This window comes from Gigantopelta aegis, unplaced genomic scaffold (genome assembly GCF_016097555.1).
Source record: "Gigantopelta aegis isolate Gae_Host unplaced genomic scaffold, Gae_host_genome ctg5349_pilon_pilon:::debris, whole genome shotgun sequence".
In the NCBI taxonomy this organism is placed as follows: Eukaryota; Metazoa; Mollusca; class Gastropoda; order Neomphalida; family Peltospiridae; genus Gigantopelta; species Gigantopelta aegis.
In genome coordinates this window covers 1-16,237 of record NW_024534361.1, presented here as the reverse complement: position 1 = coordinate 16,237, position 16,237 = coordinate 1, and the positions used below count along the sequence as shown (strand labels likewise).

The window sequence follows — 16,237 nt, the reverse complement described above, 5'->3', positions numbered from 1 at the left end:
GTGTTGAATAAGAGACCTGAAATACCCTACACAGTTAGGGGTGACCCATACGCACCAACACAAACCAAACAGTGATGTGTTGAATAAGAGACCTGAAATACACTACACAGTTAGGGGTGACACATACGCACCAACACAAACCAAACAGTGATGTGTTGAATAAGAGACCTGAAATACACTACACAGTTAGGGGTGACCCATACACACCAACACAAACCAAACAGTGATGTGTTGAATAAGAGACCTGAAATACTCTACACAGTTAGGGGTGACCCATACACACCAACACAAACCAAACAGTGGTGTGTAGCGACACATTGTAGGATAGAATAACATAGTGAATCATTACTTGGTCCCTTCATTGTAAACACTGCCCTCTAATCAGTATTATACTGAGTTTCCAAACAATTCAAATCAGAATTCTAGGAGAAGATCTATTTATTAATTTGTCAGTGTTAAATTTCTATTTAAGATGTCTTAATTCAATACAAATTTACAAATTAAAACAATTCCAGAATACTTCTCTGTTAGTTGTGGAGATTGCCCCAGTGAATTATTGTACAAAGTTTGAGGACTATCTAATCACAACTCTAAAAGATAGACTTTCACAATTGTCAATACATTTCTCAAACCTCCCTCTTTCTCGCTCTCTCTCTCTCTCTCTCTCTCTCACTCCCCTCTTAACTTATTAATTGGTTCATCGGCCACCCACCACAAAACTATGTAATAGATCAGATCGTCAGAAGTGTACTAGATCAATGTGTCTTATTATTTGTGAGGAATGGTCGATGGACTGCATTAATGAGAACATCACTAGTGATGACAAATTGTACTCTATTATAAAAAATTTACGCAAGTAATTAGTCAGTAACTTCACAACTACTTAATCTGGCTGGGTGAATGCAGGGTTGTCAATTTCACTTTTTTCAACTTCACTCTTCTGAGTTCTGTTATCAATATTCTCTTCCCCAATGTCTTGTTGCCTTTTAATTCTGTTAAAAAATAACATTCAAAAGTCACTAAATAATATTACTACTGTTGTTGTTGTTGTTAAGGAAACTACAACAACATTAGACAGCATCTACTAAATGATATTGTTGATGTTATTAAGACAACTACAACATTAGACAGCATCTACTAAATGATATTGTTGATGTTGTTACGGCAACTATAACATTAGACAGCATCTACTAAATGATATTGTTGATGTTGTTACGGCAACTACACCATTAGACAACATCTACTAAATGATATTGTTGATGTTGTTAAGGAAACTACAACAGCATTAGACAGCATATATTAAATGATATTGTTGATGTTGTTAAGGCAACTACAACAACATTAGAAGCATCTACTAAATGATATTGTTGATGTTGTTAAGGCAACTACAACAACATTAGACAGCATCTACTAAATGATATCGTTGATGTTGTTAAGGAAACTACAACAACATTAGACATCATCTACTAAATGATATCGTTGATGTTGTTGTTAACGAAACAATAAATAATTAAACAGCAGTTACTAAATGATATTGTTGTTGTTAACTTGTTTTTATTTATTATCAGACAGGAGTTACTAAATTGATATTATTGTTATTGATGTTCACGAAAAAACTAAAGTCATAATTAGACAGCAGTTAAATGATAGTGTTGTTGTTGCTAGTATATCTAAAAGTAATAGAGCAGTAACTAAATGATATGATATATATTTGTTGTTGTTATTATTCAGTACTACACAGTTAAAAACATTAACCATGCAATAAATCGATCACCTCAAACGTTCACGGTGAGTGATTTGCAATACACAAATAATAATAATAATAATAATAATAATAATAATAATAAATAATCGTGACTAAAGCTTGCATATACTGAATCAGTGTGTGTGTTTCTGCCAGAGTGTAAAATGGGTATGGCGCCAAATTTTATTTTTTTAAAGTTAACTTTTTCACAAAATAAATTACTCTTATCAGTACTGTATGATTTTCTTAAACCTAACCCCAAACTTAACCCATTTTCATTCTGGGGGAGGCCCTCCATAACCCCTATTGACTTTGGTTGCATTCAATTTCACAGCGCCATACCCAAAAATGTCTTTCTGGCAGAAACACTGATATATATATATATATATATATAGTCAAACCTGTCTTAAAACAGGTGGTCGCTGATTACAGATTGCTACATATAGTGTGTCTAAAGGCGTCCAATCAGAGATTTAGTGGGCCCTATTTCTCTAAATATGGATTATAAATGACAATTGTATTAATTTGGAATATCACCCAAAACATTGTAATTGAACCATGATTGAGGGAATCCCATGACAACCTGTGAGCCGCTTCATTTTTAAAAAATTGGAACACTTTTATTAGGAGTCTGAAACGTACGACAAAACCGAGTACTGATGAGGCTATATATACGACAGCCGTGTAAAGTACCTTTGAATTGTATATACAGTGCACGGCCGCCGTAGAGACCTTAAAATAATTTAAAATATATTATTTCTTGCCCCCCCCCCCCCCAAAAAAAAAAAAAAAAAAAAAAAAAAAAAAAAAGCCAGCGAATAAGCCGAAATAAAATAATAAAAAAGTTGGAACATAAACTTACACTTTTTGTTTATTATTATTATTTGTTTTATTTATTTGTTTTTTATTGTTAATATTATTGATTATATTATTGGTTTTTGTGTTTTACTTTTTTTTTACGGAGCTATCGTACACATGACCACTGTGGGCGCGTGTGCAGGGATTTCAGCAAGGGGGGGGGGGGGGTCTAGACTGAGGTGAGCAACGTTTATAGGGGTGACACGCTCCACCGAGAAAAAAACAACACAAAACAAAATGTGCATAAGCAGGGAATTGAGCAAGCGATTATTATTATTATTTATGTTTATTTTATTTATTTTGGGGGGGATGATGGGGAGCGAGGGTTATTTTGTTGTTTGTTTGTTTGTGTGTCCGTACACAGTACCACTGCAGACGCGTGTGTAGGGATTTTAGCATGGGGAGGGGGTCTACACTGAGGCGAGCGAAGTTTACGGTGAGGGGTCGAGACATGAAAAATGTATTTTTTTTATTATTATTTTTTACAAAATTGCTTGTACAAGGAGATGGGTATGTGCTTGCACAGACAAAAACATTGTTGCTTAATACACAACATAATGTCCTCTAACCGTACCGATCTGCGAAACTAGCTAAACTGTTAGCACTGTTACCGAATTATTAATTATGCTTATCCGTAACAATAATGGTACATTGACAGTTCGAAAACAGATAACTGTTTCAAGTTACAAGCCCCCGCTGTTAGTTTGTGTACTGTCCGTAGTTGGTGTGTATTTATTTTCTGTTTCAGATAATCTCAGAAGCTGATACTTTTATTTATTTTATATGTTTTCATTCATTCATATATAATAATAATAATAATAATATTTATTATTATTATTATTATTGTTGTTGTTGTTGTTGTTGAACTGTAGGGGCAATATTACGCTATCCATATACGGTAGCAGGGTAAAATGGGTATGGCGCCATACCCAAATTTTATTGCAGATTTAATTTTTTAAAGTTAACCTTGATAAAATTAATGACTCTTTGTTATTACTGTGCGATTTTAATAACGCTAACCCAACATTTAACCCATATTATTTCTGGGGGAGGCCCCCCCCCCCCCATACCCCCTATTGCCTGCTGTTGCATTCAGCAAACACATTGTAAATATTTAATTTCATAAAACATTCTTTCCAGCAGAAACACTGGGTAGGTGTCTATGGAAAACGTACACAAAAGGGTCCGCTAGATTCATATTCAACCCCCATTCCCCTGTTTGTACTTAGTATGTATTCCTCTCGTTCCAAGTGGTTCGGCAATATGGATCAATCAAATACGTGTTTACCGCCTATATACATGTTTTCTGTGTTTATAGGCAGCCCTCGTTAGCTGAGGCCATACACACGGCCGTCGTATATATAGCCGCTTCGTATATAAACACGTAATTTCTATTCCAAGCCATTTGTAATTACCTATGGGGTTATGGCATATTTTACATAATAATAAATTTGACAAAGTGAAAAATGAATGCGGTGTTTAGGTGTTTAGATTTTTCTGCGAATAACAAACGATAAATTTATCTGTACATCAAAAGGCCTAACTAGTCGAATCGCCGCCGTTTAAAATGCTTCTGCTGCAACAATAAATTAATGTATACGCTTATTATCATTCAGTACATGTTTATATATCTTTTTATTACTTATTTTCATTGTTTTTCTTTCGATTTACCCTACATCGCATAGGACGGTCAAGCGTTCTCGTTACACGAGCTTGGCAAATCGTTTTAACATTGCAGTTATTCGGGGGTTGCCTATCACGTGACTACAAACAGTAATACGACAAACCTCTTCGCTCCAAATAGCTGTTATTTTTTCCTGAATTATGGACCGTTGACATAATTCAATTATTTTTACAAAATATCAGTAATTAGTGGGTTATGGTAGTTATGTAGATGGTTAAATAAAATACTCAAATACGACAAATCAAATGTAAATATTTAAAGATAATTATTTGTTAGGTCATTAATTAGGTCAACCATCCGTGACAGGGCGCCTTTAATGCCTTGCATATATCTTTATTTGAAGTGAAAATCACAGTGTCATATATATTGTTAAAATGTTGTATTGTTTAAATGCACCACTAGAACACATTGATTTATTTATCATCGACCATTGGATGTCAAATATTTGGAAATTCTCTGTTAAGAGAGGAAACTATACATTTTTCATTAATAGCAACGGATTTGTTCTATGCACCATCCACCAGACAGGATAGCACACAGTTTTGATATACCAGTCATGGTGCCCTGGCTGGAAGTAGAAATTGCTCAATGGGCCACAGAAGGGGATCGATCCTAGACTGACCACGTAACAGGCGAGTACTTTACCACTGAGGGTTTGTTCCACATCTATAGCAAGCAAGCATAATCTACAAGAACGATGTGATTTCTTTAGTACGCGACACCAGCAGTGGCATGCTAAATGTTGCGAGCACACAGGAGAATAACCAGTTGAAATGAATGACGATGGCACAATACGTGGTCGCCGAGAATGCAGATGATTTGCATGTAAAACATTTTTAACAGCCTGACCCGTCACTCGGACCCCAGTAGCCTGGTTAGGTATTTATTTAGTTTTAACAGCCTGACCCGTCACTCGGACCCCAGTAGCCTGGTTAGGTATTTATTTATGTTTAACAGCCTGACCCGTCACTCGGACCCCAGTAGCCTGGTTAGGTATTTACTTAGTTTTAACAGCCTGACCCGTCACTCGGACCCCAGTAGCCTGGTTAGGTATTTATTTAGTTTTAACAGCCTGACCCGTCACTCGGACCCCAGTAGCCTGGTTAGGTATTTATTTAGTTTTAACAGCCTGACCCGTCACTCGGACCCCAGTAGCCTGGTTAGGTATTTATTTAGTTTTAACAGCCTGACCCGTCACTCGGACCCCAGTAGCCTAGTTAGGTATTTATTTAGTTTTAAAACATACAGAAAAGGAGCACGAAAATGCTGCCAGCTAGGGGTGGGGTGAACTGTCATTTATATATTAGTTCGCCTTTCAACAGGCATTGCACAATTTTAAAAGTTTGGGATGGGGGGGGGGGGGGGGGGCAGTGCACCAAACGTTTATCACAAACCTGACTGAAATCATCCACCTGCAACGCTTGTTTCAATTCTGAGGAGTGATATACGAACTAGTGAAAATCGAACTATTTCATTGCCCCTTTCAAATTCGAGTTATCAAAGTTTTACTACACATATAATTATACAGTGAAACCCCTCAAAACCGGACTCTCAGTAAACCGGAATTTTGTATTAGTTACTATATCAGTAGAGAACACCAACCAACAAATGGTTTACCTCAATACTGAAACCTCTGTAAACCGGACACAATATGATTTACTTACCTCTTATAAAGTATCCACACAGTAGGAATAGCAAGAGCCAGAACAACAGCGATCACAATTCCCGATATAGCACCTGCATTTAAGGCAGACATGCGCTCTGGATCATCTAGAAATATATACAACACTATCAATTAACATAGTGATACTATTCACTGCTATAACTCTTACACATACGTAAACCGCCAACCGGACGTTTTGACAAGACGTGACTGATGCCACGAGTGCCGTCTGTAGATATACTGGCATTTTGCTGGTTCACAATTTGTACAATGAAAATTCCCCAACATTGACGATACCCACATCGGTACTAATAAACCAGGCAGACAGGTCCTTTATCGGTTTACATTGTCCAGTGTTCAGAACAAAGATTGTGACTGATGATAAATGTTGTGATGCAGCACGTACATGTTATTAAAATTACAAGACTGGCATTAAATTATTTTTCACGTTCATTATATGATAAAATAACAACACTTTAATAACAATACTAATTGACCCTAATCAGTAATCTGGATCAGTCACAGTCCAGACACAACAAGCCACTCTAAAAACCCACCCTAATCAATAAGTTTAACAAGACACCGCCCCACGGGACCTATTTTAGCTACATATGCCCCATCACTATGATTTAAAGTTGGACTATGATGCGTGGACGGGTTGGAAGAATCAAGTTCCGCTGACTATCGTGGCTTTGGGAAAATATCAGTTTCACAAAACAATATCAACATTTCTGAAAGCAGAAAGACACTGAATGTAGAAATTCCACACAGGAACAACAGAAAACACAGGCTAAACATTAGTTTACCACTCGGCAGATCTCACGACATGCCTCCTCGTTCAACAACACAAAGGACACATTGACAACAACGGCTGTTCACAAAGCACGACACAAATAAAGCTCCAGTAAATACAGCAATCCAAGTAATAACTCTATAACAGCGATTAGTTATAAGTTAAGTCTTTAAACAGACTAAAATTAGGCAAATAAAAGCTGTACAATTAAAAGTACCGTCCCATTCGGGCATGCTGTTTTGTTTTTGTTATATCTACTGTGCTGTAGACATGCAGTTTTGGAACTGGTATAACAGAAATCAAGCTAAGATATGTATGAGACAGTAATATAAATCTCAAGTGCATTACTGAGTAAATATATGTTTAATAAAAATAAGTCCATGGTAAGCGAAGGATACATTGAACAAGTAACAGAATGTTACATTTTGTGTCACTGCATATTCATTCTTAAATTGCCCATTACGTGAATCCAAATGGATTTATATGTCAATAAATAACCAGTAAACATATCATTTAACATCAATGGTTCATTGAAATATGGTTTTGGATCAAGTGAACACTGTATATCCAAATACATGTGCACTGCCAATTACTTACACAATCAAGCGGTAACGCAGGAACAGTTGAGCTACTTTTAGACATAAAATTGTATCTACTGAATTACATTAATGTCATATGAACTTACGTTTGGACTGGTATTGTAGCTGGTGTGTTCATTCACACTGTTGCATAAAACATATTTAATGCAACTCGGTGCTAGGTATCCAATGTTGGAACTAGTATAACTTAAACTAAGATATGTATATTTAATGCAACTCGGTGCTAGGTATCCAATGTTGGAACTAGTATAACGTAAACTAAGATATGTATAAATCAATAATAAAACATATTTAATGCAACTCGGTGTTAGGTATCCAATGTTGGAACTAGTATAACTTAAACTAAGATATGTATATTTAATGCAACTCGGTGCTAGGTATCCAATGTTGGAACTAGTATAACGTAAACTAAGATATGTATAAATCAATAATAAAACATATTTAATGCAACTCGGTGTTAGGTATCCAATGTTGGAACTAGTATAACTTAAACTAAGATATGTATATTTAATGCAACTCGGTGCTAGGTATCCAATGTTGAAACTAGTATAACGTAAACTAAGATATGTATATTTAATGCAACTCGGTGCTAGGTATCCAATGTTGGAACTAGTATAACGTAAACTAAGATATGTATATTTAATGCAACTCGGTGCTAGGTATCCAATGTTGGAACTAGTATAACTTAAACTAAGATATGTATATTTAATGCAACTCGGTGCTAGGTATCCAATGTTGGAACTAGTATAACGTAAACTAAGATATGTATATTTAATGCAACTCGGTGCTAGGTATCCAATGTTGGAACTAGTATAACTTAAACTAAGATATGTATATTTAATGCAACTCGGTGCTAGGTATCCAATGTTGGAACTAGTATAACGTAAACTAAGATATGTATAAATCAATAATAAAACATATTTAATGCAACTCGGTGTTAGGTATCCAATGTTGGAACTAGTATAACGTAAACTAAGATATGTATATTTAATGCAGACTATTAAACAAAAGCACCCATATATACAGAATTCCTTTGAGCATATAATATGATAGAAATCCTACTTGGTGTGTCTCTCCCCGTTTTTCATTTCTTCAGAATGATCTGTATTACTAAGGACACCAAAACTATATGGTTAATCTTGCCTAAACATTTTATCACACAAACTTCTCCATCCATGTGTTGTTCACTTGGTTATCTTAGCTTTTGAAACAAGTAGAACCTTTTAGTAGAAATGAAATATCAAAATTTTAGAGTTCATTCAATGTTGAATCATTGTGGTATTTTCTTCGATTCGTATATCTCCATAATTACTGTGGTTTTTCATTATATATGGTGGTACATATGAAATGACATGTCTGATGTGCTATTTGAACCACTTTGAATTTCCCATCCTTGTGTCATACAAAAGAGTCTCTCTTTTTCACCCATTTAAGAAAAATAGACTTATAACAACAAAGTAAAAGAAAAAGGTAAGAAAAAGTAGCAAGAACTAGTTATTTTGAAGAAAAAAAGTAGGAAAAATAGGATGGAGACAAAAAAGTAGGAACAGTAAAAAAAAGTAAAAAGCCTGTTATGAATGATTGAATGAATGAATTAATGTTTAACAACACCCAGTACAAAAATACACATGGGTGTCACAACAGTTAAGTATATAAAAGTATTTATATAATTATGTAAAACCACAGTGGGGAAACGTATAATATAACATAAATATCATGGCAAGTATATTTTAAAACTGTGTATAGAAATCAAAGTGTTTTACAAACTTTAAAATTAATTCTGGGTGGAATTTAAATGATTCCGAGATATTTCTGTTTCGAATATGTTTGCTTACCACTGTCTGTGTGAAAACTGTATGTGTATGTATCCAACGAGTAGAATAGTCGCAAGTGATTTTCCGTATTCCGTGCTTTATTTTCACTTTCATGACAGAATATTGGAAGAACTGTTTTACTATTCCGTTTCTAAATTTACTATTTGTGGAATAGCGGAATAGCGTAAAATTCGACCCCTGCACAGGTGCACTAATGCAGTAATCAAACAAAAACAAAAATACCTAAACACGTCTCAGAGTAAGAATTTATCGCGAATGAATTTTTTTTTTGAAAGGGTAACTAAACTCAAATATGAGCCTTAGGCCTATGTGTTGGAAAAATGCATACCCGGAACACCAACACATACTGACACATTCAGAAATGAAAAAAAACGCGTAATTTTACAGTCAGTAAAACACGTGATTATTCCTGCTAAATGGAATGAATGAATGAATGAATGCTAAATGGAATGAATGAATAAATGAATGAATGAATGAATGAATGAATGAATGAATGAATGAATGCTAAATGGAATGAATGAATGTCCTGCTAAATGGGGGCAGCCATTTTCTTTTGTTTTCATTGCGCCCCGAATTCTGGCTTGGTGCGAAGTGACGTCAGTTCCTACCAACTCCTGTTCGCACGTAGTGTAATAAAACACAGTCATTTACGACAAGACGTTTCGCTTTCATCAACCTGACTTTTAAAAAGAACAAAAATGACTTAATAATATAATAAATTGTTTAACTAAATATATTTCAATTTCATTAAAGGAACGAAATGGGGTTATAGTATTTTTCTCTCTTAAAAATCCAAAAGAAAACATGCATATTATTAGGCCTATTGGTACGGTACACTGGAGCAAAAACGACCACTCACGATGCATAAGTGATAACGTTCTCTTCTTTGGGACTACGTAATTGGTCATTTCTGTGATTTTAGATGGGAAAGTCTACTTAATCAAGAGTTTTACAGAATGATTTACAGTATGACGGCTGATAATGTTCATTACCATTTTAGGGGTACCAATGCCGCCGATATACAACACACACTAAACGTATTCGACCAGTACTGATGGAACAAATGGAAATTAAAGACAAATATCTCAAAAACTAAACTTTTAATGTTCAATGGAAATGCCAAAGATTATAAATATACATTCAAAATTGGAAAATATGTTCTTGAAAATGTTAAGGAATTTAAATACCTTGGGGTCACTTGTAGAAATTCAATATTTTAAAAACGACCAAGGCTCAATGATTATTAAAACAACAAGCAACTAAAGCTATGTATTTTTTATTGGCGAAATCTAAAGACAATAATCTATTGACTGAGTGTAAACTTAAAATGTTTGAATAAATGGTTCTCCCAATCTTGTTATATGGTTGCGAAGTTTCGGGCTAGGGAAAAAAACAATATGTGTGAGTATGTTCAAATAAATTTCTTCCGACACATATTGCCAACAAAAAGAAATCCACTCCATTATTTATGTTATAAAGAGAATTGAGGAACGTACTCGTGGAATTAAATATGCAAAGAAGAATGGTTTGTTACTGGGCACGCATTATTTCAGGGAAACAATAAAAAATATAAGTTCTTCTACACAGATTTATGTTGACAGATCATGTTACAAATAGAATAAATTATAATTGGCTCACTAGTCTTAAAGATATTTTGGAGTATTTCGGAATGAGCAATGTTTGGATAGCACATACATTTTTATCGTTAGCAACACATTAAAATTAGGCGAAATCATCAATATTTACAAGTATGGAACAATAGCTTATCAATGACATCAAGAGGCAAAACCTTTTTAAAGAACTTATTTTTGAAAAAATATTTAAATATAATTCCTCAATGGTTGTGGAGATTAATTTTAAAATTTAGAACTTCAAATTACTATTTACTTGTCAAAATTGGATGGTGGGACAACATATTATTTGAAGACAGAGTGTGTTGTTTATGTGCTGGGAATGACATCTGTGATGAATTCCATTATTTATTTGTATGCAATTTGTTTAATAATTTCCGAGATAAAGTTTCTACAGCTTATTATTATACAAAACTAAGCACCTACAAATTCAAAGAACTAATGAGCAGTAAGACAATAAGTGTATTAAAGAATCTGGCGAAATTTATAAATGTAATTTGCCAGGTTTTTGAACGTCCTGGTAACTGAATGACTCATGTCACAATCAAAACTGTTTCCTATCTATATTACAATTATTATTAGTACTACTACTAATGTACGAAATACTGCTATTACCATTGCTACTACTACTACTACTACTACTACTACTACTACTACTACTACTACTACTACTACTACTATTATTATTATTATTATTATCCTACAACTATTATTGCTACTACCATTATGCTACTAGCCGATGTATTTTTCGTTCATTCATTTTTTTTATTATTATTAATGACTACTACTAGTACTGCTACTACTACAACAACAACTACTACTACTACTACAACTACAACTAGAAGTTTAAACATTTACTATGTAGGCCTAATATGTACACAGCTCAGTGCTGGTTTACATTTCCACTCATATAAATGTACATACATGTTACTGATATTGAAACTAGTTATCAATTGAAATATTAGTATGAATGCTTAAACATTATTATTAAACTTACAAACGTTATGGAAAATATTTGTAAACCGAATTTAAAATAAATACATTATTTTGTTCAAATGTAAATTCAGAGCTGTAATTTCGTTACCAAATTGTATAATTCCGTTTCCGAGCTACAATAAGATAATTTGTAATGTAATTTCTATGTTGTTAATCACAAGTCATTTTCCTGTTCCCATAAAAAAAATGGTGTCCGTTTTGCATAATTCTGTTATCAAACTTTAACTAAGTACCCATGCACTACACCTTGCAGTAAGGAATCTCACTGTAGTACTAGTGTATTACACAGTTATAATTTTTCTTATGTGAACTAGTTGAGTTTAATGCCTGAAATATCTCTCCAACTCGTAATTTCGTTACCATAGAATAGTGTGCATCATATTGAGAAGCCAAAGGTGTTCTTCTATAAAAATCAATGTATAGTGAATGTAAAGCTACGAGTAATAAAAACATGCAATTTAATGTTACAGAACGTAAAAATACATCTGTGTAACTTACATGTACAACAATTGAAATAACATACTTACCGAGAACAGTCAATTCGAACGTTTTATGGTCAGACAGTGATGTAAATGTGTTGGTCGCGTAACACGTGTACACTCCTGTCTGTTTCTTTTTGATGTTCTCCAGTGCTAGCAAAGCGGTTGAACTGATGTTTTCATTTTTCCATGTCCAAGAGTAAGAACATGGTGGGAGACAGTCAGCAATACAGTTTACTGTCAAATTGCTTCCTTCTCTCACTTCAGCTGGTGATGATGGACTGAATGCAATAGCGTTTGGACCACCTGAAAAAATTAGTTTGTGCAAGCTGTAGTAAGTACCATGTGCAAACTTGTTTTTAATTCCTAATATAAACCCAGGGTTTCTGCCAGAGGGTACAGAAAGCAAGAATTATCGACATGTCATAAAAACATGGAAATTAATGTATACAATGTTTAGATAGATGTTTTATTTTTAACATAACTGCAGTTTAAAATCTGTCAAAGCACATGGAATGTAGTACACAGTTTCTAACATATTTCAGGGGGTCAGCAGATGCAGTAGGGGCCCTTATAGTATGTTTAATTTTTAAGATGTTCCGTCATATTATTTTCTGGAACAAGCAAGCGGTGTACCCGTAGCATGGTTTTTAAGATAGTCCATGAACACACATTGATCAGTCATGGAATTAACTTTATTTATTTGTTCTTTTCGACTAAACATATTATTTGCTGGTGATTAGTGCATCGAATATATACGTGTAAAATTGTTTCCATTTGTGGACTGCGTGATGTGTATTTATATTGATTGATCTTTAATACTGATATACTGGTATATATATATACTATGGAATGTTTAACGGTTGTGCATACTATTAATAATCGCAGGTGGAGGATAGTCGATCGTAACTATTAATTTACTTATTGTTACACATTGTCTGACAATGACACTGGACTCGCTGTTCTGATTTGTTTGCGTATATTCATTCACCAATAATACATTGTCAATAAGACATGTATAAACTATTAAATCACGAAATTATTACACCAACATCACGAATAAGATGTAGAAACCAAGGTTTTGCGTTTGACTCAAAAGAATGGGGAAACTATTATAGAGTGCCTTTTATAAGTCTCAAAGATACAACTTTGATATGGTTTCAATACAGAATTATACACCAGATACTAACAACTAATACTTTTTTACATAAAATTAAATACATAGATACTAATGAATGTACGTTATCTGGCAGTTCACCAGAAACATTAACACATTTATTTTACTATTGTAATAAAGTGACTGATCTGTAGCATGCTGTTGTAAATTGGATTTTAAACAAAAAAGGAATTCGAATAAAATTAAATAAAACAATTATTTTATTTGGACAAATAGGCGATATAAAAGACATATTTATAAACTGGCTGTTAATAAACATTAAATATTATATATACAAGACAAAAATGGAAAAAAAAAGGAAAATTAAATATAATAGCTGCTCAAAACTTTAAAAAAAATAAATACGAAATAGAAACATATATTCTTTTTAAAAACTGTAAATATGAAGAGTATAATACAATCTGGGGCACCATGGAAACGACTCTTCAGTCAAGAAAGTAATTTGATGGAAGATAATAGAAACATTATCAAAAACGAGCGCTTTGACGTGAATTTTGACATTATCACTTATCCACTATAATTACCTACTATAACTTCTCTTTTTAACATTCTTTCTTTCTAAACTTATATATTTATTTATGTCCCCAGTACATCAACCAGCCTATTTAAATATATTTCTATTAACTAGTCATTTATAATACTACTATCTACATGTACATATGCATTAATATTAAATATATCACCATGTACATTATTTGTATAAGTATTACGATTACTATAATCAGCATACTACCACAAAGTGTATGTACTTCCAGTATTTAGCGTGTATAATCTAATTCATATTCTGTGAGGCGATGAATCAGGGCACCCCAACCCTGGCATCGTCAAATGATCTGGGGACAATAAAAGAAACAAAAACAAATAATAATCCATTGATTTGCATTGTCAGTATTAAATTTAATTTAATATACGTCATGATGTACGATTTGTTACCTGTGTTTATTCCACTGAAAAATATGCGCCTGCTTGCTCCCGAAATTGTCTTTATTACCGAGTCAGACGGTACAAACCTTATCGTTAGGCGAAGTGATTTTTTGTATCGTTAGTTCCATTATTAACTACTGCATAGGTCGTAGTTATTAATGCAGCTAGCAGTACATAAAATCGCAGCTAGTCATTTAGTCACATTAATGTACACTTCCGTCCGTACACTGATATATACACATCATCAATAAGCCTATTTTACTTGGTCTCCTGAAGACGTGGTCATATAGTTAACCGATTTATGAAGCGACTGTGTTTTTTATTAGTTATACTAAATATGACAATAGCTTTGCTGAAATTGATTTCGATTACTGTTTTATATAGTATATTGAATTACTTCTTTCCATAAATTATGAACTTTGTCACACTTAAAAAATAAATGTATTAGCGTGTTTGATTAATTGTTACAAAAGCTACAGATATTAGAAGCATGATAATGTACTATCCATTCAAGTTACTATAGTGCCATACCCGACACACCTCATTTAGAATATCGTAAATATGTTGTCGCCAAAATCATACATGTTTTTTTGGTTTAACACAGCGTAAATGCATCGAGTTTAATTAGGTAAAATGGACATAATGCGTAAAACGTTACTTGTGAAATTATATTGGAACTTCTGTTGACCTAAGTGAAAATAATTTTAGGTAAGCTGTCATGTCTGTTAATCGGTTTAATTGAGTTGGGAATATTGTGTTTTTTTTTTTTTATATATATTTAATCAAACATGTATTTATTATATGTGGAGGGTGTGGGCCACCCCTCCCCGCTCGCCCCCCCTGATACCCTACGTGGATTAGGTTGCCTTGTTGTTCACAGACTGGTATTTCTTAAAGCGCTATATCATCTTTTGTAATGTAGGGTTTTAAAAAGTATTTGTTGGTGTGTTTTCTACAAAACAACGGTTTTGGCGATTGAAATTTGTGGATTAGTTTACGCACCGTGGGGAGATTGATTGGTGTGAAGCCCCCAAATGTTTGCATGTTTAAGGGGAGGGGTATTGCAATATTAAAAAGAACGTATAAGTTATGTCTGAGTAAAGGCCCAGTACAGCTATTCACAGCTTGCGAATTCATCATTCTACCCGCTGTGTGGTCTAATACATATTATTAATATATTATTTAACTTTTAACTGGTATTTTGCAACCACACACACTTGTATGGATGGAATTAGGACTACAGTTTTTAGGCATGTGAAAACACAATAATTGCCATTTTTGGCCCCGGTCAAGGCTTATTTGTGGGATGGTTTTGACTGGTAACTCCATTGTATGTTTGTTTTGGTGTATAGCTATTGTAGGTGAGAACTGTGAAATAAAATGGATAATAGAATAACTGTTTTACTGTAATATGATATCATACATTCCTGCTAAGCTCAAAAAACCTCGCTCAATAGTATCCATTCTAAACTTTGCAGGATACGCCAAGTACCCCAAATACCAGATCCCAGTTATTCTCTAGTATACGCTGGCAGTAAATAAGGTAATGCTTCAAACTTAACAGATGGTAGCTAACAAGGAGAGGAACATACTGATGACGTCATCAAGAAACATTTGAATATGACTTGATGCGCCCATAGAACGACAACTGCCCAAATCTGTAGCATTCCTGTGTGTGTCACCCCTTGTGCGATGTTCTAAAGTGTGTAGTTCTTTAGTGGTAGGATGAGACTGCTGCGTTGTACCACTTCCTCCAGGATACAGTGTAGCCTGCTGGTGACCAAAAACACAGAACAAGATTGCCACTCTGATACAGTGAACCATATGTAGATGCTTCCTTATTAAAAATTATTC

General features: G+C 33.9%; 1 protein-coding gene across 1 annotated transcript; it reads right to left on the bottom strand.

Moving 5' to 3' along the window:
* Window positions 1-883: 883 nt before the first annotated feature.
* On the bottom strand, window positions 884-12,588 carry LOC121366333 (carcinoembryonic antigen-related cell adhesion molecule 20-like; the record flags this gene model as incomplete). Its single annotated transcript, XM_041490820.1, has 3 exons — window positions 884-992; window positions 5,951-6,056; window positions 12,331-12,588. Coding segments are annotated over 3 exons (473 nt in total), but the record flags the coding sequence as incomplete, so codon positions are not given.
* Between the last annotated feature and the right edge of the window lie 3,649 nt (window positions 12,589-16,237).